General features: G+C 36.2%; 1 protein-coding gene across 1 annotated transcript in view; it reads left to right on the top strand.

The window, feature by feature from the left end:
• Window positions 1-17350, top strand: part of CDKAL1 (CDKAL1 threonylcarbamoyladenosine tRNA methylthiotransferase) — a gene marked incomplete in the record, with an annotated part of 329662 nt that overhangs the window by 19743 nt on the left and 292569 nt on the right. Inside the window, 1 exon segment of the mRNA XM_072411623.1 lies at window positions 10951-11035. Coding sequence (XP_072267724.1) covers window positions 10951-11035 — 85 coding nt within the window.

The raw sequence follows: 17350 nt of genomic DNA, 5'->3' as shown, positions 1-17350 counted from the left end.
TTTATTGTAAATTCTTTTTATGTTGGCTAATATTTAACCATTTTAAGCCAGTGACTAAAGATGCCCAGTCCATATTTACCAGAATGTGTCACTTTATGTGCCTGCTTAAATTATTGATGTATGTTTTTATTGAATACAATGCTAGAATTAAAATAAATAAATAAAAAAATTACAGACTGACAAATATGCAAAAATGTCAAAGTAAATGAATTTTAAAATTAGAAATGTATCATCTTGAAAGATGTAGTGTTCATTTGTAGACTGAAGGCATTTGGTCAATGAGAGCCTCCAGACTGCATGGACTGCATGTGATCTCTGTCATATATGATGTAATTATCACGATTGGGAACCATTTTGAATTGTTGCTGATCATCAGTGGAGTTTACAGTTCGCAGCTTCACAAAGTGTAGATTTTTGTCTCACATGGTTGAAATGCGTAGTTGGATTGAAGCAGTATGTAAGGAAACATTGTTATATGAAGTGTGGGCAGAATTTCCCACATTCCCGATTCCTTGTAACTTTGCTCTGTCAACTTCTTTACACATACATTGGCATGAACCCCCTGGAGGCTACTGACACTCTACCTTCCACCAAACAGCAGTAGTTGAGCAGCTCCGCTCAGACAACTTAGTATCTAACATAGGTAATCCTCTGAACCCATCTGTTCTGGATCGAGACTTGGACTCCTAGCAAGCCATCCATAATATCCCTGGCTGATAACAACATAACTAGTCTGATCATCTAAACGTGTGTGGCATACCAATCTACCTCCACTGAAGAAGCTGAATAGCAAAAAGTATTTGGAACCAAGATTGCCCTTTTCTTGTTCAAGTATGATGCAAATAGGAACCATGCACCAGATTATTAGCCTAGATATGATGTTAGGAATATCTGACACATGGTTTTATAAATTATGCACTATTAAGCGATCCTTCCAAATACATTTTGAATAATTGCCACTAAACCCCCTTCTTTTCTTGTTGGTTCATTTTGCATGTGAGCATTATTTATTTTCAGATTAAACTTTGGAAACTTAAGCCATGCAGTATTTGACACAGCAATTTTTTTAAGCTGGGTGGGAATAAATTGTAGGTGAGTGGCAGCCCCTCAATTGTGACCCAAGTCTTTAATAAACACTCAAAAATATGCTTTTTGGGAAGAGTAGTCTTTCTCCTGGTAACCCTTCAAAAGAAGAAAGATTTCAGTCTTTTTCTAGTTGTATTCTCATCAACCTTAACTTTTAACTTGCTAATTAACCTCCCCAGTGGTAACACCGAGTGTGACTCGTGGTAAAAAAACAAGCTGAAATCTGAGGGTAAAAAAAAGTAAAAAACAAACACTTACATGGTCCCATTGGCGTCCTCCGGTGTCCTGCCATCCTCCTTGCCCCATCCTCTTCTTTAATCTGTCCCTCGGCGAGTGTGCTGGTGTTCCCTGGGAGTTCCCAGTGACGTCCGCGTGAGGGGGAATTTAAAATTAATTTGTATTGCGTTCAATACAAAATAACTGTATTGAATGTAATACACTGGATTTTATGTATCTAAAAGCAGTACATTCTCTTTCATGAAAATTTACTTTACAGTATAATATAATAGTATGAGTATAACAAAGTTTGAAACACAAAATCATGTTTATTAAATGTATTTTTTAAATTATTTTGACATTTTGTGTTTCAAACTTTTATACTATTTATTTTTATACTGTAAAAAAATTTTCATTTTCATGAAAGCAATGTACCGCTTTTAGACATTTAAATCTTGACAGAAATGAACCGTCCAGGAAGTTAAGGCCTGCAGAGTCTGTAGAGGATGTAGCGTACCTTACACTCATACTCAAATAGTTGCATTTCCTCCATCACTGCAGATAATATGTAAGCTCACTTAAAAAATTTCTGCAGTAGAACTTAAACATGGTCAGTCTGAGATATTCAGCAATATAAGTAAAAGAACTAATAACAGACCTCGAAGTAAACACAACCGTCATCTGCCCCCCCCCCCCCCCCCTCTCATATTTTTGCTGCTACAATGATAATGTAATGGATCGTAATGTAAGGCCAGATAGTGAGGTAGTTCCTGTTTTATTTGAATTGGACTATCATTATTTGTGTGTTTGATGGAAAGTGGCAAAGACAGTATAGCATATAGTGTTCTGTTCTTTAAAACAAATGGTAATTATACTAACTTTGTGTTTGCACAGCTTGCCAAAGTAAAGAGTTGCCAAAGCATAGCACATTTCTAGACCAGAGAGACTCTGGAATCTATTCTATGAGGCTCACACCCTACTGACTAACAGAATTTGTATGTATTGTAAGCCTGTTTTTCTTCTTTATGCTAATGAAATAGTGGTACCTCGGTATAAGTCCGCTTTGGAATAAGTCCAACTTGGTATAAGTCCTGTTTGGACACAAAAAACTTGTAAGGGTCAAAATGAGTCATAACCCCGCACACTACCCTTATTTACCTCTCGAGACAAAGCCACTGCTGCCCACGAGCGTCAGTACTCCAGTTGCTACCATTCAGTGAACAACCTGCGCTGTATCTGTCTGTGAATTACATAACATCTCCTCCTCCCTTCTCAGCACCATCCTAGTAAGCACTCGACTCTTCGCAGGAAGGTAAAGTGAGGTAAAATTTTCATTTATTTTATCTAATTGGTTTTGTATTTATGTATTTTAGTATTAAGCAGTGTTTAAATTATTTTATTCAGCCCCATCAATAATATGCCAATACCAATAGAATTTTTTTTCAAGGGAACGGATTAATAATTTTCCTTTTATTTCATGGGAAAAATTTGTTTGGTATAAGTCCAAGGATCCAAGGAACAGATTAAGGATTTATACCAAGGTACCACTGTACAGTACAAAAAACGATAGGTCTTCATTTGTCTCTGGTGAAAGGCTCTTTCACACTGCATTTAATTTTTCAACAATTACACAGCATATACAGTATATGTAACTAGTAATGTCCATATCACACCGTACATGAGCTTCAACCTTTCCAGGCAATTGTTCATTGGGGATGTCTTTCTCAACTTTTTTTTTTTTTTTATCCCAGCGGAACCTCTAAAATAAGCTTAGGTACAGGGAACCCTTTTTAAAATACTTTATTTGAAAAGCTGAAGAGGAATGCCTTTCTTACCATGGTGGTACAGTCTTTCTCGACTATTTTAAGGGAACCCTTAAAATATAAAATCTTTAGAGAAAATTTGCTGATGGGACTCTAAAAGTTGAGTGTAAACACTCTTCTTATATACTATATATTCTCAGATAGTAGTATTTACCTTGAGATGGGCTTTAATGGCAAATGTGGAAAAGACAACTTCCTGTAGTTCAGTTATATATTATTTTAAAATTGTTACATTTTATTGTAAATCCTTTATATAATCTTAGAATCCTTTTGAATAGCTCATATCAGACTTCAAGTAGCTAGCCAGGCTATATTGTGTTGCCCTGTGTTTTGGAACTCTTTTCTTCCTTGTTTACATCTTCAGCATTCTTGATTGGCCATGCCAGGACGACAAGTTTCCCGGCACTTTCATTGAAAGCATCATATGCTTTGATTGCTGGGCAGCGATCAGGTAGGTAAGAATAGTTATTGCAGGAGGGACATTGCCTGTCCCTTTCTACAATAAACACCTACCTGATCTACAATTTCTAAAATGGGACTTTAAGGTAGCTATCTTACAGGAGCAGAGAACCTGGAGAAAAACCTCAGCAGTGGCATGATACTTTCTGATTGTCCAGTAAGAATGACAAATGCATGATATAGAATGCTCCTGAAAATATGATACAGTACATGCTGTCATCTTGTGACCTTCTTAACAGAATTATGAATGTGGAGATAGAGGGATATTTTTGGTAATTCCTTATAATGTATAAGTTCAGTTTTTGTATGTAAATTGGGTACACTGAATACTTTTTCATGTATATAAAGGATTTTAGAGGGTAAAGTCAATGTAAGTGCTAGAAGTGTTTGCCATCCTCCTAATGTGTTTTATTTAGAATCTTCTAATCTCCGATATTTTCTGTGGCTTTTCCACATGCAGCTGTTATTTGGCAGGTCACATGGTAATCCATGAAATTTTTACACTAGTATACATATATACACACACTCATACACTTTTTAAACCAAACATTTATATGTATAAAAAAGAAAACCTCCATCTCTTAATTGTAAATGAAATGTCAATGGTTTCCTTTTACCGGAGAATGACGCTCTAATGACTAACATTATTCTCATACCAGTCTGTAATATAGTAAGTGTTGGACTGATTCCTGTGCTACTTTGTAAATGTTACAAACAGCGTGTCCTCAGGTAACTCTTCTGGTACTGATATACCTAAATAAATTGCTGGAAACATTTTGTACATATTTTTTCCTAGCATTTTGCAGAACAAACTATTCGTTGCAGATGTTTTCATATTTAGTAACCCTAATTCTCTAGTACACATGGAACAAAAAACTATTTAATGTATGTACATTGGGAAGGGGGGATGACCTGTTCAGTATATGGCTCCTTTCTTAAAATGAACCTCTGCTTTGTATTACAATTTAACGACTTTCTGGATAGCAGGCAACCTTCAATGACTTTATCATGCTGATTCTGGGACTGAAAGCTGCAAAAACGGTTCTTTAGGCGGTTTAAAGGTCACTGTTCTAATTCAGCATGTAAAGAAAAAACTATATATGTGTCATTGTAAAGCCATATTTTAAAGAGGAACTATACTCAAAAACTAGTCTTTCAATTATTGATCTATTCTTACTTGCTTGCACTAAAATGTCTGTCTTCCCTGGTGGCACTGGCTGGGTCAGCTTGTATCCATGAAAAATATAATGATTTCTGAAGTGTTTGGAAGTGGCCAGCTTGTGGCTGGCAAGTTGATTTTGTGAGTATAGGTACGCCTTAAGGCCAGGAGACTTTTATTTTACTGCCTACTATGGGTCCATACATGTAGCCAGTGTTAACAATCTTTCAAGTAAATTTTTTATGTAAAACAATTACATTTCTTGGGTTTATGATCTAAAAGAAACTCTCAATTTGATGCATGTTGTATGGTGTTGCTAACTTCCTTCTAAAAACCCTAGTTGCTTGGCAGTCATGCCGATCTTCTGACTTTTTAGGTGAATGACTCAGAACATGTCTTGATTTAGGTCTGTGGTTGTGAAACAGATAGATCAGTAAGAGCTAGGCATCTAAGTTAGCGATGGCATCCCACCTGGTTCTTGGAAGTTTCCTGAAAATGTTACCTGTCATGAGCTAAGGACACAGGTTGTCGTTGAAATCAAAAAAGAATTATGCATTTAACCAGAGATGTTACATTCAGAGTTCCTTGTTTACTACATGCTAACACTATATAGTGCAGAAAGTTTACTTAAACTTCACATTTTGCTAAAACTTGTCTGTTACATAGCACAGGGGTCGGCAACGTTTTATGGCCACTAGGCCATTTATGGGGTGGGCGGGAGCACACCAGACCATCATTGGGGAATGCCCCCTGAAGTGAAATCCCTCTCCTCCGCAATGCATATGGAGGAGAGGGATTTACCTTCGGGAAGTTTTCTATTTACCGCGGCTGCGGAAGTATCATCGCCAGCCGCGGTAAAAAGGGGAGCAACTGCAAGGGGGCGGCAACTGCAAGGGGGCAGCTCGGGTTGCCGGCTGGCATTAGGCCGAATTGGCCAAGGGGGTGTTAGGCCGGAACGAACTACTGGCTAGGCCGTATCTGACGGACCCCTGACATAGCACTATGCTCTCTGCAGGGATTTCAAAATAAGAGTAAAAAAATAAAAAATAAAACGTAAAGCTGAACTCTAGACAAAAAGCCAAGCACCCAACTGTATTTGTAGGGTACACATTGCTGTCAGACAACAAAGCTGGGTTGGAGACTGGACTTGTTTCCAATTGATCTTCTCCCTGCCCCATCCCTCCCAGCCTGTGGAAGGAGCAGAAGATAGGTAAGGTAATTGTTCTGTCCTTACCTAATGTATGCTTGCACTTTGTGAACACATGTGATGTCATACTTGGAGTGTTGTCATACTTGATGCAAAACTGAAAATGTTTTATTTTCTTTTTATGTAAAGGTTGATAGGGGCGAGAGTGGGAGGTGATCTTCCCCATAAGAGGTCAATTGGTATTTGAGATCTGCATTAGTGGATCAGTAAATTTTGTCTAGGCACCTGTACTAACTTTTAATTTTCACCTTTGAATGACAATGTTTGTCACAACAAAAATCTAGTGTGTCTGTGGCTTTAGAGAGATGTTCCCTGTGAGCACTTGTACACTGAGTTTATTTATATATGTGTATATATACATTTATTCATACATACATACATACACGTGTGTGTGTGTGTGTGTTTTTGTGTCAGATATGGGATTGAGGACTGAGCAGTGGCTGGGGGAGAACCTGTGCAATATCTGTAAACTATTTTTTTTTTTTTTATTATTTTTATTTTAACTGGCCTCTGTGTTTCATAAGCTTTTTAGTTTGAGATAACCCTTGTATGAAATGCACAGGCAACCTTGTAAAAGTCAATAAAATGCTAGAAGGTCCAATTTAATAAGTGTTTTGGACATATCTGGCTCAGGTGGATGCTTTATATCTTAAAGCTGGAAGATGGAGTTTAAATCCAATGTCTCGTGGGATGTCAGCACCTGGAGTAATGAGTTGAATCTTGACTTCAGAAATCAATGATTGCTGCTGGGTACTACATAATAGGACTGCAATATGCAAAAAAAAGTCAGTTTCTGCTGCAATCAACATTTTGTTCTTGCTACTGTAAAAGGAAATCTGAAACAAAGCATACTTTGAGTTATTGTTTGATCAATATATCCTTTGAATATGGGATGGCAGAAGCCTGTTGAAGTATAATGTTTATGTTTACTTTCATGTTAAATAGTGCTTTTGCTTTTTTCTTAAGGTTTGTTTTGATATCTAGTGACTCCTGAAACACATTTGACAGTTTCTTTTGCTACTTATTGATTGAAGAAAAGGATTAAAATTATGGACTCATTAAAACTAAAACTCAAGCCTCAAGGTCATCAAAGCTTTTGCATTTTACTACTGATGGGAAAATATAATTTTACCATTACTGTATTTTCCAGCTGTATAATGTTGGTTGTTTGCCTATTTATGTTTATTCATCTGTTGTGGATTAAAAAAAAAAAATATTGTCTTCAGTTGCCCTCATGAATCTTCATTTTGTTTTCAAAGCTTCTGTTATACAATACAAATTTCTACCACAATGTGGATAGTTGCACTATCCACAATGTGGATAGTTGCAGATACATTTTGAACAGTATAACAATATACTATAGTAGAGCTAAGGTCAATATAACTTCCCCCTTGTCTAGTATTATGTTGATAAGAGTTGCTCAGAGTTGTTAAACTGTTGAGGGATTGACAGCATATGCCTCTTTGCATAGCCTGGTAATGTCTTCAGATTGTAACAAATTATTTACTGCACAACTGTTTAATGAAAGCCATATCTGTGTAATGAAAAATGAGATGATTTTGTTGGCTTCTCCTGCTAGCATGAACATAATCTGGTTCTTTAGGCTGTTAAATCTTGGGTTTGCCAATAGATTCACATTGTTCTGTGTTGATTGCATTGGACCTTAGAAATGTTACAATGTTTTCAAAAGTTTAATAGGCAAAACTCCAAGCACTTCTAAATACCTGGATTACAGGTGGTTTATCTTTACAGTTTACTTGTCAAACGATTTACAATTCTACAGATAGTCTTAGGGCTCTATTTATAAAACAGGGAATCTGACATTGCCTCAGACATTCCCTGGTGGGAATCAGTTAGTGCTATTGAAACCCATGGACCTGGAAGATTACCACAAGGGGATGTTTGAAGGAATATCTGATTCCCTATTTTATAATATAAATAGAGCCCTTAGAGTTTACACATCTGTAGCAAATTCACAGTAAATTGACACACTTTTTATTTTTTTTTTATTGAACAGTGCAGCTCTTACCTTTCCGCCTTCAGTTTCTCACTGGGCAGTAAATTGACATTTGATATGTTTGTCCAATTAGCAGTGAGCAAGTGTTCTACTTGTAAACCTGAAGCAGAATGAAGCGGTGTGATCTTTGTAGTTGTGCAGTGTGGGGAGGATGTACATACAATGGTCAAGAAATATTACAAATCTTTAATTGTCAAGCTGTTTATGTATCAAATATTTATGTCAAAGTTGATGAGAACTTAAAAGCTCCATCAAAGTCTTTGTTGTAATACAGTGCACCAGAACATACATGGGCCCTTAACCTACAAACATCCTAAAATTTTCATGTGATGTTTAAGTAAAGCTGGTTTCCAGGCAAAGTAATCCTTCCCAACTCACCACTGGTGACAAAATTGAAGCCATTTTTTGCTTACTTAAAGCCTAAATGACAAAGACCTATTCTGCTTGCTCTCCACGTCATACAGGCAGTTAAATGGACTCCAAAGAGAGAGAGTGAGTGAGTGCTTTGAAACATCCATCCTTTCCTATCGCACAAGTGTTTGACTGGGCTCAAAAGTTGAGAGATTAAATTTTATTTGAAGACAAAGCTCTGATGAGGAAACTAAGCAAGACACTTGATGTGTACAGCTAGAGAATTATCTGGAGTTAATCCTTAATTTTATAAGAATGTAGACAAACTTAGACAATGGAATGGCTGTAGATAATGGTATGGCTTGGGCTCTTCATTTGGTGAAGATCTTCAAAAATGGCCTAAACCATATTCAGAGTGTAGTAAATAGCGATTTATACCAGGATATTTGGTTGTGCTCTAAAAGGGTCAGTGTTGAGAACCTTACTTTTGAACATTGTTATAAACTTTATAGAATTTTTGGGATTAAAGGTATGATATTTGCGTTTTCAGATGACACCAAGCTGTGTAATATAATGCTATCCTTAAAAGATGTCTGTAACTTGCTAGCAGATCTGAATGCATTGCTTGACAACAAGTGGCAAATAAGGTTTGATTTGATAAATGTAAAATTGTGCATTTTAGAGCTAAAACATGCATATATTATATATTCTCGGGACAGTCGATAAGGAGAGGTTGTGGATGTTCTGGTTTGTTACAGGCTCATTAGTAGTATGCAGTGCCAAGCTAGTTTTTACATAAAGCAAAATCCTTTCTTGTGTAAAGTTGGTATGGACCCCAGATTGATACTGATTCTCTGAATGTAATGCTTTTGTGTGTCACTAATCTAAAAACCAGAAAGTGAAATCAGACAGCCTAAAATCTGCATGTGTGTTCCAGGTCATAAGCAGAAGTTTTCGTTTCACAATGGCCAAATGTTAATCTATTCTAGTAAGGTCCTGTTTCAGAAAACACAAAGGTGATACTTTCAGCACAACCAACTAGTATAGGAGCACTTGTAGGTTGGTGTGTTTGGAGCTTTCTGCTTCTAACACCTGGTAAATGACACAAATCTATATAAAACATTTCACATTTTCAAATCCAATTATTACAAGAAAAGTACAGGGTTTGCAGATCTTTTAAATGTTCAAATTTTATGGACATGATGATTTGTTACTAGAACTATGAACTGTGACACTGTACTTTCCAAAGAAAAGATGTGTGGCTTTTTTGAAGGGAAGTGTTTGTTTGTTTTGACAGGCTTGGAATGTGTATAGATTGCTCATTTTTGGTAGGTTTGTATACATCTAATTTTAATTTACAAAGCTTTCTTCCCTGACTGTATGAACACAAGTGAACAGAGTCAAAAATGAAGAATTTACCTTTGATTCAACAAGTGACTCACACAGTTGCTGTTTTGCATAGTATTTGCATGTTGCTTTATACAATCTGTGTTTGATTGGCAGTAAACTGAAGAATCGCATATTTCCATCAAGCTGGGGTTTACACAGAAATCAAACCTTTTTTTGTTGGTGTAAATATTCTGGCCACATTGAGTATTTTTTCTAAACATAATTCTATGGCTAGTATAAGAAATTCTTAATTGTTCACAAATGATCACCTCAATACTTGGCTAATGATCCTTGTTTTTTGTTATCTCAAAAGTGCCATATATCCTGACATGTGTGACACTTCATCAAACCAGTTGTCTTGGTTAACAGCCTTTTGAAATCTTCATACAACTGAGCTCATACTTGGGAAACAGAAGCAGCACAGTCTCAGTGGTTAGAGTGCAGAGGGCATTTTGATGGAAGGAGGAAGGGAGGAAGAAAAATGATCTAATCATACTGCTTCCACTGTCCAAATCAGGATGGGGATATGAGGGAGGAAAATGGTTGCAGAGAAAAGTTAGGTCTCCTGCTGGGAGAGCTGGAATATATCATAATGTACACCACATGGCCAATAATTTGTGAACACCCCTCCAAATTTCCTGCATTCAGGTCTATGAAGAAACAAGTTACGACAAGTTAACAATTGAGTTGACAAGTTAAGCTTTGAGAAACCTCAGTGGCATGCACGAAGCCCTATTCCCCCCCCTACTGAACAATTATAATACTAATTGGAACTCTGATTTTATGGCAGGTTTTTTATCCAATGTTCATACTTGACCTCAAAAATGTTTTTGACTGATTGGCCGCAAATACATACACTCTCCAATCTCTTGCAGAAAGCCTTTCTCGGATAGCAAAGGCTGTTCTAGTCACAAAGAGGGGTTTACTTTCATTATAATGCCCATGCTTTTGGTGCTTGACCAAAAGTTCCTCTAGGCATGACTTTAATCTGGCCTCAAAGCTGGGTTTTACACACAAGTGAGTGTCACAAATTATGTGTGATTTTATTGCTAGGTATATTCTGCACATTTTCAAATTTGTACCTGCAAATATTGGTAAGAGACCCCTTTTTGTTTAAATGGACCCTTACAAAACTTTCTTTCCTCAAAATGTCTAGCTATAATTATGAATGTTTCTGATAGGTATTATTTGTTTTTATTAATGCTAAGCACGTGTTTACATTTGATGCTTTGTTTTCCTGCAGAGAGTCCAGAACAAGCGGACTTGTGGCTATTAAACAGTTGCACTGTGAAGAGCCCAGCTGAGGACCACTTCAGAAACTCAATCAAGTAAGTGTAATTTTTTTCTGTAGACATAAAGCTACAGAAAAAAAAATATTGTATGCCCATTGTTAGTATAAAATTACATTATGCAGGATTAAAATATATGTAACATTTCCCTTATAGAAAAAGACACACAATTCTTAAACTCATTAGCATCTTTCAGAAAGTAACTTTTTAGAAAGAAGATGTTTACCCTTTTCTTTTAATCTGCATAGTTTGCTTTTAATTACATGTAAAAATGTATTCAAAGGGTTCCTGTCTGACATTTTAAAAACACTATTTTTATACATTATCCCATTAAAAGGCATGGTGTGGTACCGGGTATTGTGTCAGGGTGGAACTTGTGCAAGCTGTATGCTAGGGATGTAGATCATCCCTTTGTTTTCTGTTTGGTATGACTACAAATGTTTTACAAGTACATACATGTGGAACAAACTAGAAACAACCTTTGCACAAAATGGAACATTTATTTGTAAAGTAGCTGGATGTAAGTTGCCTAGAATACCTAAAAGCATAATATGCATGAACAGTGTTCTTTATGCCTAAATCTGGAGCCAAAGACTGGTTCAGAGGAGTCCAATTCTCATATGTTCAAATTCATTTGTTAGTAAAGGAATTTTAGGCATGTCCGTACAACTTATCAGCACAGCGTCTGCATTCTGTGTGGAGTGTTTTTAGATCTGTTATATTGAACATTGCAAGTCTGCTATTTATACTGCTCTTACTGACCAGTATTGACTTAGAAAATTGTTAGGTTTGGAAATTACTTTTTTTTTTTTTAATTGACTATATACCAGATACTATCTCTTATATTGTAACAAAGTTATAATTAAATCGGAGAGACAAAATTGAGTGTTTCCCAGGCCCTTGGCTAGTTCCTGCTGACATCTCTACAGTGAGGTTAATCCATTAGCTTTCCAGGTATGCTGTAATTAGATGGATCTGTTTTTCAGTATTGGTTATCCTTCTATTTTGTTTTTGTGGGAGTTACTGAGCAGATTTGTGTTTTGTCAGAAGAAAAAGCATTGACCTTTTACGTTTTAAATTGTATTGTTTACAAAAATTCTGTTCTCTTGTTATAGATTTTATTTAAAATTTTTTGTAATTCTGAGAAAGTCTTTCATATTTACGCTTTGCATTATATTTCCTTACTTTTTCTATGTGATTATTTCTGCTTGGTAATATTTTCTATGAAAAATGACTCCTTGAAGTTTGTTTAAATTGATACTCTGTCCTAAAAAAGAGCAACTTTAAATATAAAAAAAGCCCTTTTCCTAATGAAGGATACACAGATTTAATTTCCTGGTAAGCTGCTGTATTTGTCTTTAGAAAGCTAACTACATGGAGCAGAGACCACCTTGTTGTTCCCTGTTACCTAATAGACCAATTTCTGATTTTCTGCCTTAAAAGCATTGTCAATATCACTCCCAATTCCACATGTGTAAAGTTATGTGGTCTGACCATGATCCCCTACCAAATGTCTTAAACACTTCTTAGCATTTTCAGCAATCTTTCTACTAACATCCTATTTGACCCCTTTCAGTCTGTTTTAGGTCCCCACCATTCCACTTACTTGACATATGTAAAAACAAAACTTGTGGTGTTTCCACCATATTCTTTTACCATATACCTATTTTTGGGTTGTTTTTTCTTCTGTTTGTTGAAGAATACAGCTCTGGTTCTATACCCTCACTTACTGGTAATATGCCCTAATAGGTGATGATCTACAAACAAAGCTGTGAGCTCCAATAAATGCAGAACAATTGATTTTATGGTACAAAAGATCCTCAATTTAGTCTGCTGAACACATTGAGCTTCATATGATGCGAAGTATTCAAGAATTGTGTATCTCGAAACTTTTAAGCAATATGTTGTATTAACAAAAATATTGCCTTACCTTTAGCTACTCATGTTGTGTGTGTGTTTTTCTTTTTGTGTGGCCTTTAGTGAACTGTACTGTACCTCTTTATAGCATGCCATTAAGTTTCCTGTCCCCTTGAATAATATACATTTTGTGACCTTGAGTCCTTGCATTTGATCACTGCATACTTATCTTAAAAACAGGGTTAAAATACCTTTCTTTTCATTAAAAGCTTCATGGAGTAGCAGACTATGAGACCTTTTTTTTTTCTTTTTTTTTTACCAAGGCAAGCCTTATAGAAGGACTTTCATTGATATAACTTTTTATCCTGGTAACCCTGGTAGCTTTTAGCTTAAATATTAGAAAATGGAAAGTTATTAAAGCTCTTAAGATATAAGGTATTGTGTAGGTTATAAGTGCTTACATGAAGTGCCAGCCTCTTGTGCGCTCCCTGATGTTGTAGAAATTGTGTCCAGCTGTTGAGGTTTTAAAAGAGCTGAAGCTAATAGATGGGGCTGTGTACATTAGTGTTGATATAATAGCTGGGTGCTCACTGTTCCAGACTGCATCTTTTATCTTTCCCACAATGGAATGAACTTCCACAAGAACTTGAGAATGACATTCAGTGGACTTCTTGCCAAATGTGTTCTCTTATTGGATCCACAATTTCTACTACTTATTCTCCCAAACATTATTTTATTATTTTATTTTTCTGTCTTTGCCCTGTAACTTTATTTTTAATTGCTGGCTTTTCTTGTATTGGTGATTTAGCCCCTTTGGACACTTTTCAAGACATCAACTTTCTCTTTGCAACATCCTCATTTTTGTCATAGTAACTTTGGAGACCTATTTATTATGTATGCTGTATATATCAGTTTTTTTTTTTAAAGCGATTCATTTTCTGTTTGCGAATTGGTGGGTTTTTCCCATTTGAGAGGTGCCATTGTACATGGTATGGCTAAGATTCTTTCTCCTTCTAGAGGTGTTGTAGTAATTCTCCCCTACAGAGTTAAGGTGAGTTGTCAGTGTTTCTGGTCTAGTTTCAGTGTAAGTAGGAGGGAATGCTTGTGTTGGTGCCACTGCTTATAATACATGACCAATACCTTAAGGTAATGCAGGCAAATAAATAAGGATTACATTAACAAAGACTTAAAAGAGATGGCCAGTACAGAGTTGTTGTGGTCTGGAAAGAAGCAGAAAAGAGTGGAAAACATAAAGTTAGGGTTACCTGACCTGGTGGCCTGCAGAAGGACGTAGTTGCCTGCAATCCCATAAAACATTTAAAGCTTAAGAGCAAAAGGTTGCCATTTTTATCTTAGAGCCACAAGCATATTGGTGGCATGTGTTTTGTCTATGAGCACAAGTTTACTGTAGCGCGTGTACTACCTTGCGGATAGTCAGAGATTTTGTCCTCATTTATCCCTCTTAGAAAGTTTTGTGAATCCATGCAGTTTTCAAACTACTATTTATTGCTCGTTTCCCCTGTGCCTATTAGTGACTCAGCTTATTATATTACTTTCTATATTGAATTTCATATTCTCAAGTGTGTGCAAAACTCCCTTCAAGGGAACTGGACAAGCAGCCCACATTTTATCTAGAACTGAATGATGTTGCCTTGAAAACTTTCATTTGATATCCTGAACACTCTGTTCTTTATTGTGTTAATATGTTTTTCATTAATTTCCATTTATTTAAATGGATTCAAACAAGTTGTCCTCAATATGTGTGTGTGTGTTCACAAAAAGAAAAGTTGTTCTCTTGTACTATACATTTATCTGTATAGGAACAGATTTAGCCCAAGCAGGTACATTCCTCATTTATTCTGCACATTCCTTGTTGTTCTTTCATATTTGTTCTCTAGTCAACAGCAATAAATTTGGACGTTTTAATGACTCACATTTACCTAAAAATGTTTTTTTATGCTGTGGCAAAGATGGTACACATCTACATTTACCTTCTTGTGTAAAAGCAATAATGTGCTCTACTTTTTCCTGCATGCTAGAATGTTTTCCAGGTTAGCAGAGGCAAAACAATGGAGATAACATGCACCTAAGTTCCCAAGTTACTGGGCGATAACAGGTTCAGAAGTTCCCATTCAAAATGGACAAAAAGCATCAATGTAGCATTTACACAAGTGATGGAGATGGTCCCCAGATAAGTACAATAACACAAGAAAGTGCACAGATACCTATTGTGTTAGACATATAATAGTTCCAATAAATAATACAGTAATACTGTTCTTACAAAAGTCCAGAAGTTTCACATTTGTAATAGTTTGTGACCAGTGGTCAGGCTACATACTGTACAGTAATCCAGAGCAAAAACCACCAGTGGTGGAAACAGACCTGCTAAAGGTAAAGGATTTGCAGCATCCTCACTGCATACAATGTTGCTTGTCAACATTCCAAAATCACAGTTCTGGTTACTGCTTTTGTTAACTGTGTTAACCTTCAGAGGCCATTTTCAAAAGCATATATACGTTTTTATGGCTATGGTCATTTCTTTCTTGGTCTGGACTAACATTTAACACTATCTAATGTTAAATCTAATTTCTAAGAGAAATATATACCAAATGCACCAAAAAAAAAAAAAAAAAAAAAAGCGGGCACTCCATGTATTCTTCTTGTAACATCTGTAATGTAGAGTGTTATTGCCCCTTTTGCCCCCAGCCTACTTCCTGATCCTACAAAATATAGTTTACTAGATTGTGGAGCTACTTGCAGGCATTGTTCCAGCCACTCTTACACATGAAGGGCACAAATTCACCAACTTTTTATTTATCATTAAGTACAGTATTCTCTGAATGAAGCTGGTAATATTGGTGTAGTTGCAGACCAAGTTTTGAAATGGAAGCGCGTTAAATCCAAAAGCAGAAATGTGATATATTGAAGCTTACTAGACCTTAGTGTAGTGGCTGTCTTAGTTTTTTTTTCTAGCAAGCACACAACTGCCTATCTTGCCAGAAATTCAATTTTCACTTTTTGTTAGCAGAAAAAAGAGCTTGAACAATGTTATCACTTTTTTTGTTAATGGCTATTCCCCTAAACTTACCATGTAATGGAAATTAACAAAAAAAAAAAAAAAGATTTTTTGGTTGAGCGAGAAGAAACTAGAACTTATGTCCTATTTTACTACAATTGGATGTTTTGTTGGATGGATAGTAAGATAATGTCACCAGAATACAAAGTAAAAGAAAATCTTACAGAGACCTGGTAAAACCTGTGTAGAATTGTCAGTACTCACAGTTCAAATGGCTAACGTGATTGATAAAGTGTCACCATTGTTGTGCAGCACATATTTGCTTATCTATCTGGGGAGTTTGTTGGAACTGTATTTTGTGATTTGTGTTTTCCCTGCTAAGACCTGACAGAAGTTCATACGCCCCCCCCCCCCCCCCCCATTTTATCTGGAGAAAAAAACACTATGAGTATGGATGCACTTTAAATTATGTCAGTAGCAATATAGGAAGAACAATTATTGTGAATGGTGAAGAACTTTTTGGTTGGAAAGGTTTGAGTTTTTATTGAAATTGAAATTGTGGTTTTGTTCTGTATGTCTTCCTTTAATTTGGAAGAAAAAACCTTTCTTTTTTATGTTTGACACCTGCACGGATTAGGTTCAGGCTCAGGCAGAAAGTACAGCAGAATTTTGGAGCAGCTGACTAGCATGCTGATCTGTGACAAACATATCCTGGTACTGTGTAACAAAACAACCCTTTCAATGGAAGGCTAAAGACTAACCCCCCCAAAAAAAATCTGCATCTGAAAATGTTGTTCTTTAATCTTTTCACTGAATGTATAATAGACATTTCAAATGAAGAGTTAGTAATGGTGTCTTTAATGTGTTTTACATACAATTTCCATTTTTTTGAAAAGGGAGTTTAGATCTGGCTTTTCCATGTTTAGTAATCAAAAGGAGAAACCCCATAGAAGAAAAATGATATTTGACACTCTACACAAATGGCTAAATGTTGGTGAAGGTTATGTAGGCCTCCAGTAGTCAGATTCATCAACTGAAGATAATGAATGATGCCCTCATCAATGATGTGTTTTTCATTTTTATGTTTAATGGGAGCCATTATGGAGAGCAGTAAAGTAGTGTCACCACCAAAACCTGTATATCTTGGAGATTATCAGTCAGAGGCATTACAACCTGTAAGCTCTGTACAAACATCACATGGGCCAAGAGGAGCAAAATGGACAGGAAGTAACACTTATGCTACTGGTGGTTTACAGCTCATTGGGGGAGGGGGCAGTGTTCCCTTGAGTGCTAAAGGACCTTTTCCTAGCAATTTAAAATCCTAAAGATAGACATACAGTCTGTATCTGCCTATACTTTGCCATGGTCTTGTGTTTGAGCAGATAATAAAAAAACAGTGTCTTTTTCTAATGATTTTGCCCCAAGAGGTTTCAATGCAAAGCATTTGCCTGTATCCCACATATACATCTAGATGGACATTC

The sequence above is a fragment of the Pyxicephalus adspersus genome, chromosome 5 (genome assembly GCF_032062135.1).
Source record: "Pyxicephalus adspersus chromosome 5, UCB_Pads_2.0, whole genome shotgun sequence".
Classification (NCBI taxonomy): Eukaryota; Metazoa; Chordata; class Amphibia; order Anura; family Pyxicephalidae; genus Pyxicephalus; species Pyxicephalus adspersus.
Note: the sequence above shows the minus strand (reverse complement) of the source record. Positions and strands in the feature narration are given on the sequence as shown.